The sequence below is a fragment of the Dermatophagoides pteronyssinus genome, unplaced genomic scaffold (assembly GCF_027571235.1).
Source record: "Dermatophagoides pteronyssinus isolate colony J.1.1.1.1 unplaced genomic scaffold, Derpt_VIB-CSIC_2022.12 sq0019, whole genome shotgun sequence".
NCBI classification, from domain to species: Eukaryota; Metazoa; Arthropoda; class Arachnida; order Sarcoptiformes; family Pyroglyphidae; genus Dermatophagoides; species Dermatophagoides pteronyssinus.
The window spans coordinates 119,621-141,628 of NW_027461543.1; the positions used below are offsets into that span (position 1 = coordinate 119,621).

Consider the following 22,008-nt stretch of genomic DNA (forward strand, 5'->3'; position numbering starts at 1 on the left):
TCGAAATAAAATAAAGTGAAGAGAAGAGAAAAATGTTAACCAAGCTAGAACCGTGTATGTTTGTGTTTGTCATTTAATGTTCGTTTGATTTGTTGTTGTCGTCGTTATGGGATTTGAGAATTTTTTTTTTTGAATGAAGAGAGAGATAGAGTTACCAACCGAAAAAAATATTGCCATACGTTTCATAGGCGTTTTATTTTTTTTGCATGTTTCTCAGCCTCTAAATGAATCGATTTTTTATTATTTAATAATAATAATAATTCTGACATTTCATTTTTTATTCAAAAACATTTTTCTCTGGTTCATTTTCATATTTTACTTCTGTTTTTTTTTCATTTTCTCACGTGAAACGTGCCAGTCGTCATTTGATAACGATTTTCTGTTGAGTTGTTGTTGTCTTTTTCAAAATGAAAAACTGGTCCCCTTAGAATTTGTCTTATGGTTATGATTCGGTCATCATCATCATCAGGGAAAGTTTCCGGTAATTGATGATGATGATGTTTAAAGGCAAAAAATGAAAGACATTATTATTCTGATTATTATGACTTTATGCAATCGATATTGATAATGATGATGATTATCATTATCGACAACGATGATAAGCTGATCAATTCATTTCGTTTTTTTTTCAATTTTTGATTTCCCCACCGGAATACTTCCCCATTTAAAAGAAAGTTTCCATATCATTTCTTTTTTTCTGGAAATTTTTTTTCTTTAAAATTTTTTTATGTGTTTTCTTTTTACTCAATTTTTGTTCACTGGCAATTTTTTTTCATTTTCATTGCAATGTGATGTCTTTCTCGTTTCAGTGATATCTTTCACTACCGGACTGATTTTTCTCTCTTTTTTTTTGATATCTGTGTGTTTGGGATGTTGTTGTCGTTGTTGTTATTCGGGATAATGGTTGGATACAGGAAAAGTTTTTTTTCATTTTTTTTCTTATTCGTTTTTCCTGTTAAAGTCGATAAGGTCCATTAGGTTTAGGGCAAGTCTGTTAACGAAACGAAATCGGAAAAACGAAAATAGGAAAAAAAAATTTTTGAAGGAAATCGAATCCTGGTTTTGGGTTTTGGAATTTGTTTTTTTTCGGTGGATTCCATTATGTGGTTTTTCATTCTGCTGTTTTTTACCGAGAAGGATTTATTCATCATCATTACTACCCATGTATAACATTGATGGAAAAAAACTTTTCAATCAAGCCAAAAAGGTGATTTTCCAAACAACATGTCATTTATGATGGGTGTTTGAATAGTGATTACTTTTTCTGTCATTTCCATAAATAATATTCCACTATTCGATTTGGTGAAAATTGATTGATCGATTGAATCCAATCGATGTAACCTATACGAGAATAATGGATTTAACTTTTTTTGAAATTGAATTTTCTCTTTACTTTGTTCACTTGTCAATAATGAAATGAAATGATGAATTTTCCTTAACTGAAAAAAAATTATTATCGTTTCAAAATAAAACACATGGTTCGAACGTATAAGCATGATGGCAATATTATTAAATTGTGTTACACTGGGAATGTATCAACCTTGTTCGGATGATGAAACCTGTACAACATCACGTTGTAAAATATTACAAACATTTGATGATATTATATTTGGATTTTTTGCTATTGAAATGGTCATTAAAATGTTGGCAATGGGTATTATGAATGCACCAAATTCCTATCTTTCGGATACATGGAATCGTTTGGATTTTTTTATCGTTGTTGCCGGGTATGTTTTCTTCTTCTTCTGTATGATTGATTCTTTTAACCATTCGTTAATCAATCCATCAATCTCATTCATAGAGCACTTGAATATTGTCTTGATGTTGGTAATATGAATCTATCAGCTATACGTACTGTACGGGTATTACGACCATTACGTGCAATCAATCGTATACCAAGTAAGTAAAATGTAAATGTAAATGATTATTATTTTAATAGCCAAAATGATGATGATGATGATGGTTAATTATTGAATAATGTTTTCAACTATCATCACTGTTATTGTCATCATCATTATCTTATTCGAGGATCAGTGCAATTAATATAATGATGATGACAAACAATCATGATGATGATGGCTATTGTTTTTGTTTTTTCTCTGTTCATTAATTAATTAATAGACTCTACTCTTTTTTTTCATTGTTTATAAATTTGCTTTTACTTTTTTTTCCCTATTCGTTTCACAGGCATGCGAATATTGGTTATGCTGTTATTGGATACTTTGCCGGTAATTATTCTATAACCCAATTTTTTTAACTTTGGTTTGATTGATTGGAAAATGTTCTATTTTTTTCACCATTCTCTCATCGGGTTTCATTTTAGATGCTTGGCAATGTATTGTTGCTTTGTTTTTTTGTTTTTTTCATTTTTGGTATTATCGGTGTACAGTTATGGGCCGGTCTATTACGACAACGTTGTTTTCTTTCATTACCAGCAAATACAACAATTCCATCCGATAGGTAATGTTTTTTTTGTTTTTGTTTTGTTTTTGTTGTTTTTTTGTTTACTTCACTTTACTTCATTTCACTCTCACTTGAATCGAATCAAATCGAATCAACTATGAAACAATTTAATGCATATATTCCAAAAGGATTTTCCCAAAGGAGATATATTTTTGTTGTTGTTGTTGTTTTGGAGTGAGTAAAAGAGTGAATTTTGGATGAGAAAAAAAACTATAATTTCTTTTAGTTGTTTTCCGAGCCGATCAACCAAACCAACCCTATTCCTATTTTGTTGATTAGATTTATTGATTTCAATACAATTTAACAGTGTACCATCATCAGTGTATTGAGTGAGTCAATTCTTTCCATGTTTAAACCTATTGGCGATGATGATGATGATAAACTCATCATCAAAAGAATTTTTCATGATTGATTTTTAATACAATCAGTCTTCCACACAGATCAAATAGTCTAGTTTCTAGAAATTTCAATCTTTATTTTTCTTATAAAAAAAGAAGTTTAGGATCTCTTGTAGAATAGGAACCCCAATGCTGTTTTGGGTTCTTATTCTACAAGAGGTTCATTTGGGGTTCCTAATCTACATGAACCTTAATAAGGAACGAAACGATTACAATTCTAACGAAATACATCATATCTTTTTTTAAATTAGATATTTTTGTCAGCAGTTAGGTTTTCCTCCCCGGAAAACCTAACTGTCCCATCCTAACCTAACCTAACCTGCCGAGATTAAGTTTGATTAATTAAAAACCAAGGAATGTTCATTTGCTTTATTCTATTTATGTATGTAGCAAGTTAGCATTGAGTTACTATGGGTTGGGTTCCTATTCTACAAGAGGTTCATTTTGGGGTTCCTAATCTACAAAAGGGTGTTTTGGGGTTCCTAATCTACAAGAGATCCGAAGTTTGCATTTTGTACGCTTCTGTCAGCATTTTTTCCTGGAAACAATTCCGATTGAATTTTGGCGAATCAAATAAACAAAAATCGTGGTCATCATCCTTGATTTTAGAGTTGAATACTGATCATATACAATTGAATCAAAAACGATAAAAAAATAACATAAAAATAACCAATTTTTTTTCTTTTGTTTGTTATGGTTGTGATCCCATATAATGTATTATATAATGACCCGGAAAAAAATGTTCGAATCCTAAATCACCATTATCATAGACCCGATCATCATCATATCAAAGAAATTTATATGGCCCGAAAATTTCGTTTATAGTAAGATGCCCGAAATTTTTTCATTTTGATTATGAAGCTTATCCCAAATTGCAAAAAAAGATTCTTGCTTTGTCTTGTCCCCCGTTAATATTCGCTTTAAAGGGTATATATCTAATGCATTTTTGCCAGACATACTGCATTTGAGTTTTGTATTTTGTAATGTAATAATAATATTGTTCAATTTGAAATAGCACAATATCATTATATTATCAAGATGAAGATGATAATGAAAAAGATTATATATGCAGTATGGATAAGGATAATGGAATGCATCGTTGTTCAAATCTACCTAAATCACGTTATTATCATTTACTGTGTACGGAACAAGCCAGGCCATTACCTGAATTGAATGAACCAAATGATTCAAGTTGTGTTGATTGGAATCAATATTATACTGATTGTCGTCCGGGTGATCATAATCCATTCCAAGATGCTGTTAGTTTTGATAATGTTGGTATGGCATGGATTGCTATATTTCTAGTCATATCATTAGAAGGGTGGTCAGATATTATGTATTATATTCAAGATGCACATTCATTTTGGTCATGGATTTATTTTGTTCTTCTTATTGTGGTATGTGTTTATATCATCATGATGTTTAAACACTTTTCTCATTCTTCAATTCATAAATAGATCGGATCATTTTTTATGATCAATCTTTGCCTTGTTGTTATTGCAACACAATTTTCTGAAACAAAAAAACGTGAAATGGAACGTATGCGACAAGAACGTGCTAGGTAAGTAGTTTCCAGATATCATTTGATCAGATCAACGGTTTGTTATCATTTTTATTAATTTGTTGAAAAATGAATAGATGTCATTCACTGAATTCATTGGCCAGTTTTAGCCTGAATGAACAATTAAATTGTTATGGTGCAATTATACAATATCTATCATATCTAATAAGAAAAATTTCACGTAATTTAACACGTTGGTATTTAAAACGTTATGGAAGAAAAAAACATCGTTTCAAATCAATTTCGACAAATCATCCACATCTTCATCATCATCATCATCTACAAAAATATTATTGTCATTGTAATAGTGAAAGTGTTATAGGTAAAAATATTCATCATGAAATCAGTAGTGGTGGTGGTGGGGGTGATCAATGTTCAGCCATTGTTGTTATGTCCACCACCGCTAACAAAGATCATCATCATTATTCATCATCGCGTAATCGAAAAAAATCATCAACAACATCAACATCAAATACATCCAATGTGCCTATTGGTGGTGTTAGTGTTAATGTGAATATGCCACAACAACAACCACCATCATTGACAATCGATAACAATGGTGATATGTCTGTTGTTAATGTGGATGATTATCATCAACAATCAGCTATCAACAATGATGATTTGATCGTCATCTCGCCAACCAAATCGCCTGAAACAAGCAAAAAATCAGCACGAAAAACAAAGAAAACAAATCAGAAAAAAATTCATAAACGTTCCAATAGTAGTGATATCAATAAACAACAACAACAACAATCACCCTCATCATCATTATCACCATCATCGATTGGACATGATGTTGACCATGATGGTGGTTCCATATCAAAAAATTCCTTATTATTAATTTCGGATAGTCATCATCATTCGCATTCGCATCATGTGAATGATTCAATACCAAGTTTTTATAGTTTTACGGACAATCCTAATCAACAACGAAATCCAGCATATTCTTGTATGATTACATCGAATCATCTGCATTCAAAATCAATTAGTTGCCATGGCCATGATCATCAACCATTGGCATCACAATTATCTCATCCAATTCTAACAGAATTCAATGATGATGATAATAATGGTCATCGACAATCATCACCATGTAAATGTCGTCGACAATATCATCGTAGTGGTGGTCATCGTGGTCATCAACAGCAACCACAGCATTATCATCGTCGTGGCCATGGTCGAAGCAAAAATGATTTATCTGATCGTTTTAGTTGTTCAAGTTCATTAAGTCAATCACGTAGTTATAATAATAATCGTTATAGTGGTAGAAATCGTCGTAGTCGTCAATCATCAATGATATCAATAGGTTCATGTAATGATCAATTTGAACGATGTTTTTGTTGTTGTTGTCCAACTAGTTGTACAAAACCAATTGCTGAAACATGGAAATATTTACGTTGTCGATTAAAAACAATGGTCAAACATAATTATTTTCAACAGGCAATATTTCTTGCAATTCTATTGAATACATTTTCAATGGGTATTGAATATCATAATCAACCACAATCATTATCACATGCAGTTGAAATCAGTAACATTATATTTACTATTGTTTTTTGTTTCGAAATGCTATTGAAATTATTGGCCGATGGCTTTTATCAATATATTAAAAGTGGTTTTAATGTTTTTGATGGCTGTATTGTCATACTTTCATTATTGGAACTATTGGAAGAACATGGTTCTGGCCTTTCAGTACTGCGTACATTTCGTTTATTAAGAATTTTAAAATTAGTTCGTTTTATGCCTGCATTACGTCGACAATTGGTAATAATGTTACGTACAATCGATAATGTTGCCGTATTTTTTGCCCTACTTATGTTATTCATCTTTATATTCAGGTTTGTTTTGTGTTGGTTTTGAATTTTCAAATTTTTCAATTTTCATTTTACGCACAGTATACTTGGTATGAATTTATTCGGTTGTAAATTTTGTGATCGTAATCCTATCGATCAAACGTTGCAATGTGATAGAAAAAATTTCGATTCATTATTATGGGCATTGGTCACTGTTTTTCAGGTAGGTTAACTGTTTTTGTTTGTTTTCTCATTGTGTGTGCACCATACACATTTTGTTTTTCACATGAAAATTCTTTCCCAAAAAAAAACACACATTAATCATCCGGTGTAAGCCTTGTTTTTCGGCCATTTACTATTTCAGCAATTTTTTTTCGTTGGTTTGCAATGTAAAAAATTCTGCTTGTATCTCTATATATTTGTGGCATTCTATTTATCAAAATATATTTATTTATTTATTCAACTATAAATCGAAAATATGATTCCATTTGTGTTTGATCATGCATAATCAGAATCAGATTAGATCAGGATACCTTTCCTCTTTCTAAAAAAATTAACAATTAAAGTCATTTTTTCAATGTTCTTTGTTGTTGTCTGAAAATGTGAAAAAATTTTGTTTGAGAATTTAACAAAAACATTATTCATTCATTATATGATTGTTTGTGTTTTGGGATGTTGACATTGTGTTTTTGTTGTTGTAAATTGGGTGCCATCAAAATTCATTATGTAACGTTCAATGGTATGTTCAGTATGTAAAATGAAAATGAAAAATTATTGTTTGTTATGTGGAAGCAACCAAAAATTCATTTCTTCCTTGTGTCATGATGATCATCATAATCATTTTAAACCACCACCACCACCAAATAAATAAATAGGCCTGAGGTTTTTGTATTGTTTGTTTGGTTTGAACGAAAAAAAAATGAAAATTAACACTCATTCTATGGACGCCGTTTGTCTTTTCCGATGTTGTTTTTTCTTTTTCTTCTTCAGATTGCTTCATTGTTCTCTTCTCTTTCTCTCTGATCTTGATCCTTCTTCACTGTATTTGAATCTTTTTTTTAAGGTATTTTTTTTCCGAAACGGTTCAATTCTAGCGAGAAAAAGGTGAAAACTATTACCGAGAGAAAACACACATTCTGAGTTTCGGTTTTCGTTGAGAGATTCTCCTGTGTGTCTATGTATCTCATCCATTCAATTCAATTTAACAAAGCTTTATTATTATGATTCACATTCTCTGTCTCACTATTGTTATATTATGTGGCTCCCTATTCTTCTTCCATTGCTGGCGCTGGATGAATGAATGAATGAATGAATGTGATGATACCATGCTGCTGAATTTCCCAAATAAATTCCTCTTTCTGTCTCACTGGAATGGATGGATGTTTTTTCGCTATGTTATGTAGGTAATATATGCACCATAATGGTAATGGCTTTGGCACATAACTTTTTTTTGGATTCCCCCTTTTTTATTTTTGACGATGATAATGATAAGAATGTAATGTAATGTGTGATTGTGTCTGTTTTCCACACATTAATATTTTTCCCACACACACCAGTCAATTAAATATCTGATTTGAACCCGATCAAAACATTTACATTGGGTGGGTGGGTGTGTGAATGTGTGTAGTGTGTATTTGATAGAAAGTCTCAATTTTTTTCATAAAAAAGCCCTAAAGGCTTGTTTTAAACAATCATCATCATCATCACAAAGAGAGAATATCGGTTACATTAGTTTTTGGGTGAAAAAATGTTTGGAAAAAAACTTCCTATTATAAGCAAGTAACCCGAAAAAACCCGATCAAATAAATCTGTGTATGTTTGTTTGATCGTCGTTGAATCACAGACCAAAAAAAATAAAAATATGTTTAGCTAAGCAATTTTTCGGTTTGAGCCGAATCAAAAAAAAAAGATTCTATTGAAAGGGATGATTGTTGTGAATCGTTAAAAATATTATTATTATTGTTGTTGTTGGGAAATTTGAATGTCATACATATACAATTGAATAATGCTGCTGTTTTCATTACATTTCTCAATCAAATTGAATCTAAAACCAGTGTGCAGTAATGTCTCGCTTTCTCTCTTTGATTAATAATAATTATAATTGTCATTCATTGATTGTTGTTGGTCAGAAAAATCGATCATTAATCAAATTGATCACCACACTAATCGAAGAGAGGTTGTACAGGAAAAAAAGAGACCATTGGAAACAAAATCAATAATATGATGGTTGCTCAACAGTCCACCCCCTTCTTTAGTCCATTGGCAGAATGTTTTTGATGATTATATGATAATTTGGTTGTTTTTTTTGGTCGCAATATTTGCCATGTCCACACATTTTATTCACTTTTCTCATTATTGTTATATATCTTTTTTTCTTTTTTTTAAATCGGTTTTCGTTAGATATTTTCGTACAATCACATCTTTCCACAAACAAATGAACGACAAGAAAAAGGATTCTTTTTCTTCTTTTTGTTCATGTTTTCTATTTTCATTTGTCGATTTATATAATGACCATAATTCTTTCATTTCATTTCGTTTCGTTTTTTTCCTACCGACGAAAACGATGATAAGAAAAAGAGAAATTACATAGAAAAAATATCTCAGGAGATAGGGATGCTATACGTTTTTTTTCTGGCCAAAAAAAAATCCAATTCACGAATGAATTCATAAGAAAACACAACTAAACAAACAGATTTGGTCTGTTTCTGGTTTTTGGTTTATTTTTTATTTTTTCTCATTTGATGATGTTCACCTCTCTCTCTCTCTATCTTTTTTTCGTGAAACGTGATGGGCGTCATGTGTTTATTCATGTTCAAATGAATCAAACATGACGCCCATTTTGATTTTGTTTATTGCCTAAAAGAAAGAAAGAATATTATTATGTTGTTGTTGTTTGCAAACAACAATCAAAAAATAATAATAATGATAGAGTAATGGTGCGCCATTTACATCTCTCGATCTACAAAGATGATGATTATAAACAACCTAACCCAAAACACACACACAAACAAACAAAGGACAGAATTCTATTTAAGGTGATGTTAACCTTGCTGTTTTTTTCAAAATGAATTTAAAGATACTTACTCAAGAAGATTGGAATGTTGTTTTGTTCAATGGTATGGAACGTTCATCGCCATATGCTGCACTTTATTTTGTTGCTTTGATGACATTCGGTAACTATGTTCTATTCAATCTTTTGGTTGCCATTTTGGTTGAAGGTTTTAGTCAAGAGGTAAATCAAATGCATTAAGTTAACCTGACCAACTTTTTTCTCACTAAAACTAACTTTATTAATCTATGTGATTAGGATGAGATGAAACGATCAACATCAGATTCAAATGACCCCGTTGATAGACAAATCAAACAGGAACGTCTTATCTATTTTTATAGCCATAATGATGATCTAGAAAGAGGTAAGATTCATTGGGTTTGGAACATTGTTTGTTTATTTACCTTTCTGGAAAATGTATTTTTTCCAGAAATTCAAACACTTGAACAAAATCCAACAAATCGATCAGTTGATGATCGATCAATAGTTTATCATCATCATTCAATATCATCGAAAAAAAGTATTTCCAATCAAGGTTCTACTGGTGGTGGTGTGGCTTCCAATCGCAATAATGAATCCATCAATAATCGAATGTTACCGGAAATATCGATTGGTTCGATGACTCGTCCATTATCATCATCAGCAGCAGCAGCTGCTCAAACTGATATGATGGCGCCAGCAGCAATAACATCATCGATAACAGCAACAACAACCGGATTAATACCACCACCATTAATAACACGTACAGCAGCAACACCACAAGGTTCACCACCAACAAGCAGTATAAGTATTAGTGAGCAAGGATTTTTTCCACAATTTCCACAAATTGTTTCCATTCCGACCAATTCCGTCAAATCATCAATCGATCTTCCTTTACCACAGTCATCACCATTACCATCAACATCATTATCATCATCATTGTCGATCGATGATCATCATCAACAACAACCACAACACCATCATCAATCAATGGTAAGCAAATCAAATCAAAACAAAATCAACTTGGGTAGAAATAGAATGATGATTATTTTGATTTCCTCAATATTAGCTTATTGTCAGTTTAAAAGATGGTGAATCCAATTATAATCAACCGCCCATCACTACAACATCGATGATATTACCATCATCGCCATTACCGACTATTGAAGGATCAACGATCAAACAACGTCCAAAAACCAAACGACAATATTCAACTAACATTGATGATTCACATAGTGCCATCATACAACCATTTCATGGATTTCCATTACGTAAAGAGCTTAGCTGTATTCAGATTAGAAATCTTGGCCTGGATTCTGAACAGCCAACTGCGGTAACCGCAATAACAAAACGTCCGGTAACGGCTAAACAACGTCGTAAAAGTTTTTTTCAATTTCGTCAACGTTCATCACAAGGTTCGATGTCGGCAAATGAACAGAACAAAACCACCTTAGCCACTACCGATCAAAATATTATTGGTGAAGATACATTTTGTCCAATTTATGCACGTAAAAATATTGTTTTAAGAAGAAAAAGTTTAGCTGCTGATATGTTACTACGTTCACGTTCAAAATCAATTCAACATGATGATAATGTTGATGATTATCGTCAATGGAATCAACAACCACCGATGACGACTGGTAGACCTACCATCGATATTCATTATCCATCAATATCGATATCATCAAATATGTCGGCCGATTTTATTGGTGGTGGTGATAGACGTAAAAATAGCCTTATACACGAGATTCGTGTACTGAGTCCAAGAAATTCATTGAAAGGAATATTTTATTCATCAAGTGTTATATCAATACGAAATTCAAACGAATTTCCAAACGATAATAATGATGGTGATGAAATGGTAAAACAACAACAACGATCATCATTATCATCATCATCATCAATCATTCATACAGCAGCCGAAACGGCCACTACAGCCGAAGCAATGGACAAAAAATTATCATCAAAAAAATCGAAAACGAAAAAAGCATCCGAATTGAATGAAAAAATTCGTAAATTTTGTATATATTTTAAATGGACATCATGGATGACCATTCGTGAAGATTATTCCTTATTTATATTTTCACCATCAAATCGTTTTCGTCGATATTGTACATGGATTGCTGATCATCCTTATTTTGATTATATTGTTTTAATATTTATTTCAATGAATTGTGTAACGCTGGCAATGGAGCGGCCAAAAATTCCACCAAACAGTCGTGAACGTGAATTTTTAAATGTTGCTAATTTTGTATTTACACTTGTATTCGGTATTGAAATGTTGGTCAAAGTTATTGCTAAAGGTCTGTTTTATGGTCGAAATGCTTATTTCCATAATGGCTGGAATATTATGGACGGTTCTTTGGTTGGTATATCATTGTTGGATATATTTTTATCATTTGTTGCACAACGTAGTCCACGAATATTTGGCATACTTCGTGTATTTCGTCTTTTACGATCATTGCGACCATTACGGTATATTTATTTTGATCTTTTTCTCGCCAATCTCATTGATGATTTGTTTGTTTCTTTCACTTTATGGTACAAAAAAAACAGTGTAATTAATCGTGCGCCAGGATTGAAATTGGTTGTCCAAACATTATTATCTTCATTACGTCCAATCGGTAACATAGTGTTAATTTGCTGTACATTTTTCATCATATTCGGTATATTGGGTGTTCAGGTATATTAAATCAAATAAAACTTGAGAAAATATTTTTCTTCAATCTTTTTTCTGTTTTTTAGCTATTCAAAGGAAGCTTTTATTATTGTGGTAAGTAAACTGAAAAATCTCTCCTTTCGATTTTAATTGAATGTTATCCTCATTTTTCGTTTCGCTTTGTTTCCCATGTGACTCCCCAATCAACTAATCAACCGAAAATGTCATCATCACGTTCAAAAAACAAACAAATAGATGGCCCTAAAGCAAAACATGTCCGTAATAAACTTGAATGTCTTTCCGATCCTCGAAATCAATGGATCAATCGAAAATATAATTTTGATAATCTTGGTCAGGTAAATTCACTTTTAATTGTTTTGTACTGTTCTGTTTTTGTCATTTTTCAATGAAATTAATTTGTTTGTTACTTTTATTAGGCATTAATGTCATTGTTTGTATTATCATCAAAGGATGGTTGGGTAAATATAATGTATACCGGTTTGGATGCTGTCGGTGTTGATCAACAGCCAATTGAAAATTATAATGAATGGCGTCTGTTGTATTTTATATCATTTTTATTGTTGGTTGCATTTTTCGTATTGAACATGTTTGTCGGTGTTGTTGTTGAAAATTTTCATCGTTGTCGTCGAGAACAGGAACAAGAAGAGAAAGCATTTCGTGCACTGAAACGTGCCGAAAAAATGGAAAAACGACGTAAAAGTAAGTGCACTAAGAATTCATTCACTCAGTGTAACAACGAAAAAAAGCAGATCATAAAAAGAACCGAATGATCTTTCATTAATTATAATTGATTGACTTTGATCTGGTGATTCGATCGATTTTTTTTCGAAATCGAATCGGATCATAGAAAAGATCTCTCTTTCAACAACAAATGATAATTCCCATGAGTACATCATATACAGGCAACATTAGTTTTTTTTTGTTCTTTTGTCCATTAATAGTGATGGATTCTAATCGTTTTTTTCGTTTTTCGTTTTGTTTTTTTATCATTATTTGTACATTTCGTTAGAAATGCGTGAACCACCATATTTTATTGGTTATGGAAAAATTCGTTTGAATATTCATCGTATTGTAACTGGAAAATATTTTGATCTAATAATAGCATTAGTAATCGGATTGAATGTTATTACAATGTCTTTGGAACATTATATGATGCCAATGGTATTTATTTATTTGTTTGTTTTCCAATACCATTTTTATCATTATCATTTTAATTCGTTTAGGAATTGGAATTTGCTCTCAAATTATTCAATTTCATATTTACCAGTGTTTTTATTGTTGAAGCAATAATGAAAGCTGTAGCATTAGGTTTAAAACGTTATCTTACGGATAAATGGAATCAATTAGATGTTATTATTGTATCGCTATCAATTATGGGTATTATATTGGAAGAAATGGAATCAACATTCATACCGATCAATCCGACCATCATACGTGTTATGCGTGTTGCTAGGATTGCACGTGTATTAAAATTATTGAAAATGGCTAAAGGAATACGACAATTATTGGATACAGTTATGCAAGCTCTACCTCAAGTTGGTAATCTTGGTCTTTTGTTTTTCCTATTGTTTTTCATATTTGCTGCGCTTGGTACTGAATTATTTGGCCGTTTAGGTAAGCAGTTGGTTTTTCTCCAATTTTTCAATGAATGATGTTTTCCGATTATAGAATGTGATGAAGAACATCCATGTCAAGGTCTTGGTGAACATGCACATTTTCAAAATTTTGGTATGGCATTTCTAACATTATTTCGTGTTGCAACCGGTGATAATTGGAATGGTATTATGAAGGTAATCCTCACTATTTTTTCTATTGTTTTTTCTGAATCTAAATGCAAAATGATTTTTGTTTTTCAAATAGGATACATTACGGGATAAATGTGATCCATCAAGTGATTGTTTACGAAATTGTTGTATATCACCAGTAATAGCACCATTATATTTTGTTATATTTGTATTGATGGCACAATTTGTATTGGTTAATGTTGTTGTTGCTGTTCTGATGAAACATCTGGAAGAATCCCACCATCAAATGAATGAAGATGAAGATTTTGAAATTGATCAAGAAATTGCCAGAGAAATTGAAGCTGAACGCAAAGCTTTGGCTGAAGCAATTGAACGTAGAAAACGAGAAAAAAGTTTAAAAGTTCGACGTCCATTATTGAAAATGGCATCACTGCCATCGAATTTTACATTTACATTGGCTGATGAAACAACTACACCAATGACACCACCGCCAGCTCAACCGGGCTATCGTCCAACAATAATCAAATCTTTATCGAATAATTTTGATACAACAACATCATCATCATTAAAGAATCGTTCGTCATCGAAGAAGAAGACCAAGAATTCATTACAAATGAAAAATAACAACAACCAAAACCATCAACAAAACATTATGGATTCATCAATATCATTGAATAATGATGATGATGGACGATCAAATTATTTTAATTTTCCCCCGTCAACAACAACAACAAATAAATTGACTAAATTGAATGGAATTCTAAAAAAATCACATAGTCTCAAAGTGGCTAAAACATCAACAACGATGAATGGTAAAACAAGTGAACAAAATTGTCTTCTCGTTACGATACCCAAGCCGAAACATGGCCATGGACATCTACTTAGTTCAAAATCAATGATAGACAATTTTAATGATTTAAAATTATCCAATGATGATCAGTCTCGACGATTTGTTGATTCGATTAGTGGCTTCAATTCAAATCATCCGAATCCGAATCGACAATCATCAATCATTCAAAGTCCACCGGTTATGATCAAAATTGACGACTGTTATCCAACCAGCAACAATAACAACAACAATACTATCGATGAAAAAATTGATCCTAAATCGGAAATGATGATAATCGATCATCATGGTAATGATAATGGCGGTGGTGGTAGCAGTGGCCTTCATCTTGGCAGCGATCTATTAACAACAACTAATGTAACAACAACGACAACGATTGCATCGCCATCTAGAATTCAAAAATATCGTAAATTGAGTGATTTTTTGGATGAAGAATCCGGTCCATTAAGTCCAGCTTTATTTCGTACATATCCAGAATTATTCAATTCAGATACAAACACCTATAATGATAATGATGATCTTAATGAAGATCTTAATGATGATGATAATGACCAACAATCATCAAAACAACAAAATCAAAATAACAACAACAATAAAAAGATCGACAACAACAAAATTAATGATAATGATCAAGATAATACAAGTCTTGCATCCATTGAAAGTTGGCCATCCGGTGATCCTGATGATTGATTTGATTTTTGTTTTTGTTATTTGTTTAAGATAGATATTATACCCTGTTAAATGTAAATTCAATTAAATGAAAATATTTTCTTTCAAAAAAGACACAGACAGATTGTTGTGTCATAAAATTTGTTATAAAACAAAAAAAATCAAAATTTCTTTATTTATATTCAATATTGAATGTAAAATAATGTTTTTTTGTTGTCTATAAATTCTAATATTTCCCAGTATGGCAGTATATGTAAGAGTTGTAAATAAATAAATAAATTCAGGATTCAATATGATGTTCAGGTGATGTTCAGTGAAGAACAGTGTGTGATTTTCTATGTGATAAATAATATATATAGCATCTCTCGGGTAACCAATATAATCATGATGATTCGGATGCCACTGCCATTTTCTTGTGAATTCTGATTGTTTTATATAATAAGGTAAGATGTTTGTTTGTGATTCTCATCGATTGGATCTCGTTATTATGGATGGATGTTATGGACGTCTGGTCATTCGGGCGAATCGGCTTAGCTAGTTTTGGATTTTTCTGTTCATTTCGATCATCGTTGTTGTTGTTGTTTTTGCTGACCGATATTGACCAATGATGATTGAACCCGAAGAATCGATACCGATATTCAAAATGTTATCGGTTAGATCGATACGTACATTGCGTTTATTAATGCCATTAGTTGCAATGATATCATTGTTAACACAATCGGTTGCCATTATAACTAATGATTGGCTTTATACTATTGAATCAATGCCAAATTCTAATTATGAAACATTTTCAATGCCTGCTGAAATGGAATTCTTAAAAAAATCTACATCATCAGGCTTGTGGACATTATGCTATAATCAACGTAAGTTTCCAAATTGATCTGATCAACCATGTTGTTGCAACAAAATTAATAATTTTGATTTTCGCTGAAATAGCACCGGATACAAATGTCGAATGTATTAGAATCGATCATTTCAGCCAAGAAGAATACATACCCGATCAGAATGATTCAACAATGGCCATTCCCTGTGAGTATGATTGATTTTTGTCTATTCAGCGAACAAAACTGAAGATTGTTTTTGTTTGATCAGATGCTGTAAAACAGGCAGCAATTTATTTTCTAATCAGCACTGGTTTAATGATGGCTGGACAGACCATTTACCTATTGAGTCAATTATGTCGTTCACGTCGTATTTATGTATTTATATCGGGTATACCATTCATTTTGTCTGGTAAGTAAATGCGAATTCCATTGAATTAATGATTTATTATGGTCGCTGTCATCGCCATAGGTTTATTAATACTGACCGGTATCGTAGTCTATATTTCAACATTTAAAAATGAAGTTGGCTATAAATTACGACCAATATCACAATTTCAAGATGCATTATTTGATTATCGTTATGGTTATTCATTTCTATTCCTGGTCACTAGTCTTTTGTTATCCGAATTGACCGGAACATTGGCAATATTCCTATATGTTTCACAAAAACATTTTAAAATTATGATCGATACTGAACGTGATCAAGTTCTTGAACATAATATTATTAATTTATTACGAAATCAACAACAACATAAGATTGATGATGATGATATTCGAGCAACAACAACGAGCAACAAAGATGTTGGTGATGGTAACATCACTTATCCAAGACTTCGAATCATATCGATCAATGATAATGATGACTATGCTGATAATAATGATAGAAATGTTGTTGCCGCTGCACCACAATCGCCGTCAGCTATTCAAAAAACTATAAATCAAAATTTTCTGTCTGCCGATTTCGGCCTAATAGATCAGGCTTATTATCAATGTGGTAGGCATGGTACTCGTGGACGTCGAAATAGTCGTTCCAATGAATCATATCTTGGTTCACCAAGAGAAAGTGTTACGACCACAACTGAATTGAAATCGATCGCAACAACCACCGCAAACGCAATACAAAGACGTTCGAAAAATTCATTCGATTCTATAACAACAACAGCAATCGGTGGTGATCCATTAATGCAAGAATTGTGTGTTGAAGGATTAATATTGCAACAACAACAACAACATGGCCATAATAGTGGAAATAAATCAACATTTGTTTGAAACAAATTCAATAATCTTTCATTTAAATTTAAACTAAAATTCAGATTTTCGAAGTTAAAAAATTAAAAAATATTTTAAAAACTTTTGCTCATTTGGTTCTTGGATCGATCAATAGATGGTGCTACAGTGGTAGTGTTATGATCATGATGTTTTTTCGGTTCACCGCCAATCACGTTTTTGGAGCAAATTTCAAAATTTAAATTTAAATTTTGTTTTCAAAATCGATAAAGTAAAGAAAAGAAAACATGTCTTTGTTTGTCAATTTTCTTCATCAATGGCCAGCATATTGTAAACATCAAGTTGTTAATAATATTGTCAAAGAATGGTAAATGATGATTCATGGATTTTTATCAACAATATTTATTGATTTTTTTCAAAATAGGAAAAAATTTGCATCAAAAATTATGCCAACAAAAATATTTTCCGCTCAAACAGCGTCCACAATCGATTTCGATTCTAATCCAGATCAATTGATTAAAAGTTAGCCCAAAACAATATTCACTTACGATCGTGAATGACATTTGCCTTTTCTCATACGATTTCAATTCAATTCAGGTGCATTGGATTTTTATGCCACAAATTTAAGCCAATGGATTAGTCAACAATCATCATTTGGTATCATTTATCAATATCCCTGTAAATCTCAACATGATGATCATTATTTGGATTCGAAACTTGATCAAAATCTTTCAATGGTTTTATTTTGTCCAAAAACTGAAACCCTTAAAATACAACAAATGCTTACTCGGACGCGTTTTCATTGGTATCGAAAGGTATTGTTGAAATGAATATTCATGAATTAACATTTATCATTGTCACTGTTAGCTATCAAAATCACCAATGAAATCAGGATTCGAATCCAAATTGAATGAAAATATATTTGAAATTGGTTATGAACCTAAACAATTATCGAAATCGATCCTGTTGGATCGAATAGAATTCAATTTTAATTACAATGATCAACAACGATTGAATAATATGGATATTATTTTCTGTAATAGTAATTTAGGAAATTGTTTACTTGCATTTCTTGATGATTGTTTTACACCAACCACGATCAATGATCATGATAAAAAGGTGGTGATGAAATTAAATCCCCTATTGGTACCATTTAAATTAGCTATAAATATTGATTCAATGGGATGTAAAGCAATTGGTCAGCGCAAATTGTTAGAAGTTGCCCAACATCTTATCGATCTTTTGGAAGAACATTCCGAAACAATAACAATATTTCCATTCGCATCGGATAATCCGATTACAATCGATCAGTAAGTAGTATTTTTTTGGAATAAGATCCAATTCTAATATGTTACCAAATTGGATTAGATGCGATCGATTAGCCGTAAAATATTGTATCATATTAAAAGAAGAAACGCTGCGCAATGGAATTATTTATCTACGTAATCGTGATACTGGAATTTCGGTAATAATGTTTAAATGAAATGAAATTTTTCAATAATGATTGTTTTTCATTTCCATACATAGGAACAAGTACATATTTCAAATCTACTGAAAACAATTTTATTTTATCTTCAACCAGACAAATTAATTACATATAAAGATTGATATTTGAGCAATTGAGAAAAAACTTGATTAAAATTGATGTTTTTCACATGTATTGAAATTCAAATTGTATACTAAACTGGCTTTTGTCTTTTATTTGATTGATTTGATTCAAAATTTGAACAACAACAAAAATGAAGCCTCACCTTAGTATACAATTCGATTTCATGTGGATATTTGATGGAATGGCGACCATGATGATGACGATTAGTAAAAATTTATGTCCAGTTAATAATGAATTTGGCAATCAGGAATTTTTGGACAATTTGGCAATTTGATTGAAATTGTCAAAATCATCATTAACTAAACTTAGAATTTTACTTTTCGGAGTTGGAATGAATTGAATGAATGGATGATGGATGAATAAATTGGTTAAAATCAAGAAAAATGACAATGAAAATCCATATAGAATAGATTATATAGACTATATAGATTTTATTGTCACCCTTGATCGTTGACCCATGTTATTGGTTATTGATGATGATGAGGATCTGGACAAATCCAAATTCGGGATTCAAATTGCTCGACATAATCGGATAATTGTTATAGACGATATTTATTGTGTCAAGCAATTGGATTGGCCCGAATTTGAATTTGAATTATTGACTGCTTTTATGGTGGTAAGATATCGTTGAATTCACCAAACTGAAAAAGAATTGATCTTTTTATAGCCTGATATGATATAAATTAAACTTTACAAAAGAGAGAGACCACCAAAAACGAAAACGACAAAAAATGGAAAAAGGCAGGTAGATTTGTGATATGTGTGTGGTATATTGAACATTGTGAATGGCACATAAATCATTTGATAATGATCATTCGACGACGAATCAATCAAAGAAAACCGACGCCGGAAACGGCTTCAATTAACGATAAAGCAAACATTCAATCAATAATAAATTGTTTTTCTTGTGTTCAAAGGTTTAAAATTTGAAAAAAAATAAAATTTATTAATCTTAAAATATTTTGTCTATAATTTAATTGTTTTGTTAATCATTAATGGATTACGTTCAATAAAAACTGGATAACGTCCTTTTGGATTTTGTCGTTTATCCAATATAGGCCATTCGGATTTGATTGAATTTGAATTGTTTGTTTTATCACGAAATCGTTCGGAAAATTTTTTCAACAAAAAATTTGGCACTGCAACTGATGCTGTTAGGGTGTATTTATCCGGATCAAAACCACAAATAACCAGATAACGGCGAGAATTATGTGTTAGAATTTCACGATTTTCATTCACCATGACCATTGTTTCGATACGAACGTTATCCTGAAACGAGAAGAAAAATTAAAATCATGTTCGGAAAACAAACAACGAACAACATACAATAGTTTTGCTTTTACAAAGTTCATGATTAATAGTAAAATTATAGCTATCTTCCGGGTTATTACGATCACCATTAATCAAACAAGCTGGATTATCTGATCCTTCTACGGAAATTCTACCACCAAAATATGGTCCAGTGAATACTTGAATTTCCGATTGATTAGCCAAACAACGTAAAGTACGAGCATTAACTTTCGAAAAAAAGAACAAAAATCAAAATCAGAATTGAATTTGGTGATAGGTCTTACAGCTTTTAGTGGAAACCAGAATGGCATCAGAATGTTTTGTTTTGATAAGATCCTGATCCTGATCATCATTATCATCATCGTTATTATCGTTAAGGTCATCATTGTTCAATGCATGTACCATGACTGAATAATTAGTATGTACACGTAGACTATAAATGGATGCTTGATAATTTTGGTTATCAGTTTGTTTTAGATCAATAATAACATCATCGTTTGATGTTGTCGTGGTGGCTGATGTTTGATCACCAGGGTGGTCGTTTTTGTCGTTATCGTTGGTTGTTGTTTTTAGAATACGATTTCGGCATCGATTTTTCATTTGCCAGCTATTCAGTTCACAATATCTGAAGTGTATTTGGTGAGAAAACATTCAACGGAAATGATTTTGATTTTTTTTAGTTTCGAAAGTGAAAAATATATTTTTTACCTGATTATAAATCTAGGACCACCACCACCATCAGATTTATCATTGTTATCGTTGTTATCATTATTATAATTCCATTTTAATTTGATTGAACGAAAATCGCCAAACACTTGAAGATTATCGATATCTGTTTGAGATTCGAATCAATTAGATGATTTGATTTAATCATTTGAGGTGATAATTCAACTTACCATTATGACCATTTGATTTATGAGCCAAAACAATTGTTATAGCTATAAATATAATCAATACGGATTCAATAATAATGTTGACCATCATATTCCTGTTCTTGAAACAGAACTGAGCTTGTTTGAATCAGAAATATTCAAGTTGCATTCACCAAACAAGAGCTATGGCAAAGAAGAACGAAGATGAAAAAACCAACAACATTAACCATAACGAATTGGACAAGTTTTTTTATCATTTTTTTTTCTTTTTGTTCTGATGGTCATTATCAAAGGACGATGTGATGTGATTTGGTTTGATCGAAGAAAAAGAAGAATTTCGAGTTCAATGTCTTCAAGATCATTGTGGGAAAAGAGTTGAACAAGTTTTTTTTGTTCGACCAAAAAAAATCGAATACTGATCAAAAAATTTTGATTCGGTTTTTGGCTTCATTGACGAATGATAGATGGCGTTGTCGAATCTATTCGAAAAAAAAACGTTCGAATAGATTCGATGCATCATTCGCAGAATCGGAATTCGGAAGGAAAATAAATGGGAAAAAAACGAAAACTGTAATTTTGTTAGCTTTATTTTTTTGTTGTTGTTTTGTTCGGTGTTGTTTCCATCCAAATATCCATTACGACAAATGGAATCGAATAAAAATGGTGAAATGAAGTTTTTTTTTCTTTGGCGAGGTAAAAATGTGAGCCCTGCTCAAATTTAAATGAAAATCTCTTACTCATTCTGTTTCCATTCTGTTCACTATAGCTTGATATGATGATGATGATTATTAATAATTCAACAACTGTTTCATTTTGACTATATGGTTGCCTCTTCTTCTTTCTTGTTTCGTTTCGTTTTTTTTTGCTCATCACCATCATTATTATTATCATTCATTGGAATTTAGAGAAAGTATGGATGTCAAAATGAACCTTAACAACAGCAAACACAGACATGATATGTTTGTGAACCGTCGATGGAGAATTCATTCTCATTCGACGTTC

General features: G+C 31.5%; 4 protein-coding genes and 1 long non-coding RNA gene across 6 annotated transcripts; 3 read left to right on the forward strand and 2 right to left on the reverse strand.

Moving 5' to 3' along the window:
* Window positions 1-1,455: 1,455 nt before the first annotated feature.
* On the forward strand, window positions 1,456-15,480 carry Ca-alpha1T (Ca[2+]-channel protein alpha[[1]] subunit T). Of its 2 annotated transcripts, XM_027340135.2 has the most exons (21): window positions 1,456-1,727; window positions 1,802-1,899; window positions 2,188-2,228; window positions 2,324-2,460; window positions 3,632-3,685; window positions 3,877-4,258; window positions 4,319-4,422; window positions 4,500-6,260; window positions 6,318-6,438; window positions 9,292-9,447; window positions 9,523-9,628; window positions 9,695-10,236; window positions 10,313-11,718; window positions 11,800-11,926; window positions 11,989-12,016; window positions 12,158-12,258; window positions 12,340-12,622; window positions 12,933-13,084; window positions 13,147-13,537; window positions 13,592-13,713; window positions 13,784-15,480. In XM_027340135.2, the coding sequence occupies exons 1-21, from the start codon at window positions 1,495-1,497 to the stop codon at window positions 15,203-15,205; spliced, it is 7,767 nt and encodes a 2,588-aa protein (XP_027195936.2). In that variant the 5' UTR covers window positions 1,456-1,494; the 3' UTR covers window positions 15,206-15,480. The 2 variants fall into 2 exon arrangements, with proteins under 2 accessions (XP_027195936.2, XP_027195937.2); XM_027340136.2 differs by lacking the exon at window positions 3,632-3,685.
* Window positions 15,481-15,746: 266 nt separating this feature from the next.
* Window positions 15,747-16,323, reverse strand: LOC142645720 (uncharacterized). Its single transcript, XR_012846785.1, has 2 exons — window positions 16,181-16,323; window positions 15,747-16,111 (listed from the first exon to the last, which is right to left on the reverse strand). It is a non-coding gene; the product is annotated as an uncharacterized LOC142645720 (long non-coding RNA).
* Window positions 15,789-17,362, forward strand: stg1 (stargazin-like protein). Its single transcript, XM_027340137.2, has 4 exons — window positions 15,789-16,047; window positions 16,121-16,213; window positions 16,277-16,417; window positions 16,478-17,362. Exons 1-4 carry the CDS (start codon window positions 15,789-15,791, stop codon window positions 17,275-17,277), a joined length of 1,293 nt encoding a protein of 430 aa, XP_027195938.1. The 3' UTR covers window positions 17,278-17,362.
* Window positions 17,363-17,401: 39 nt separating this feature from the next.
* On the forward strand, window positions 17,402-18,919 carry PolG2 (DNA polymerase subunit gamma-2, mitochondrial). Its single transcript, XM_027340139.2, has 6 exons — window positions 17,402-17,602; window positions 17,660-17,757; window positions 17,833-18,050; window positions 18,103-18,545; window positions 18,604-18,700; window positions 18,763-18,919. Exons 1-6 carry the CDS (start codon window positions 17,523-17,525, stop codon window positions 18,841-18,843), a joined length of 1,017 nt encoding a protein of 338 aa, XP_027195940.1. The 5' UTR covers window positions 17,402-17,522; the 3' UTR covers window positions 18,844-18,919.
* Window positions 18,920-19,762: 843 nt separating this feature from the next.
* LOC113790465 (uncharacterized) lies at window positions 19,763-21,263 on the reverse strand. The gene is made up of 5 exons (XM_027340138.2): window positions 21,031-21,263; window positions 20,843-20,966; window positions 20,419-20,759; window positions 20,171-20,361; window positions 19,763-20,113 (listed from the first exon to the last, which is right to left on the reverse strand). The coding sequence occupies exons 1-5, from the start codon at window positions 21,116-21,118 to the stop codon at window positions 19,811-19,813; spliced, it is 1,047 nt and encodes a 348-aa protein (XP_027195939.1). The 5' UTR covers window positions 21,119-21,263; the 3' UTR covers window positions 19,763-19,810.
* Between the last annotated feature and the right edge of the window lie 745 nt (window positions 21,264-22,008).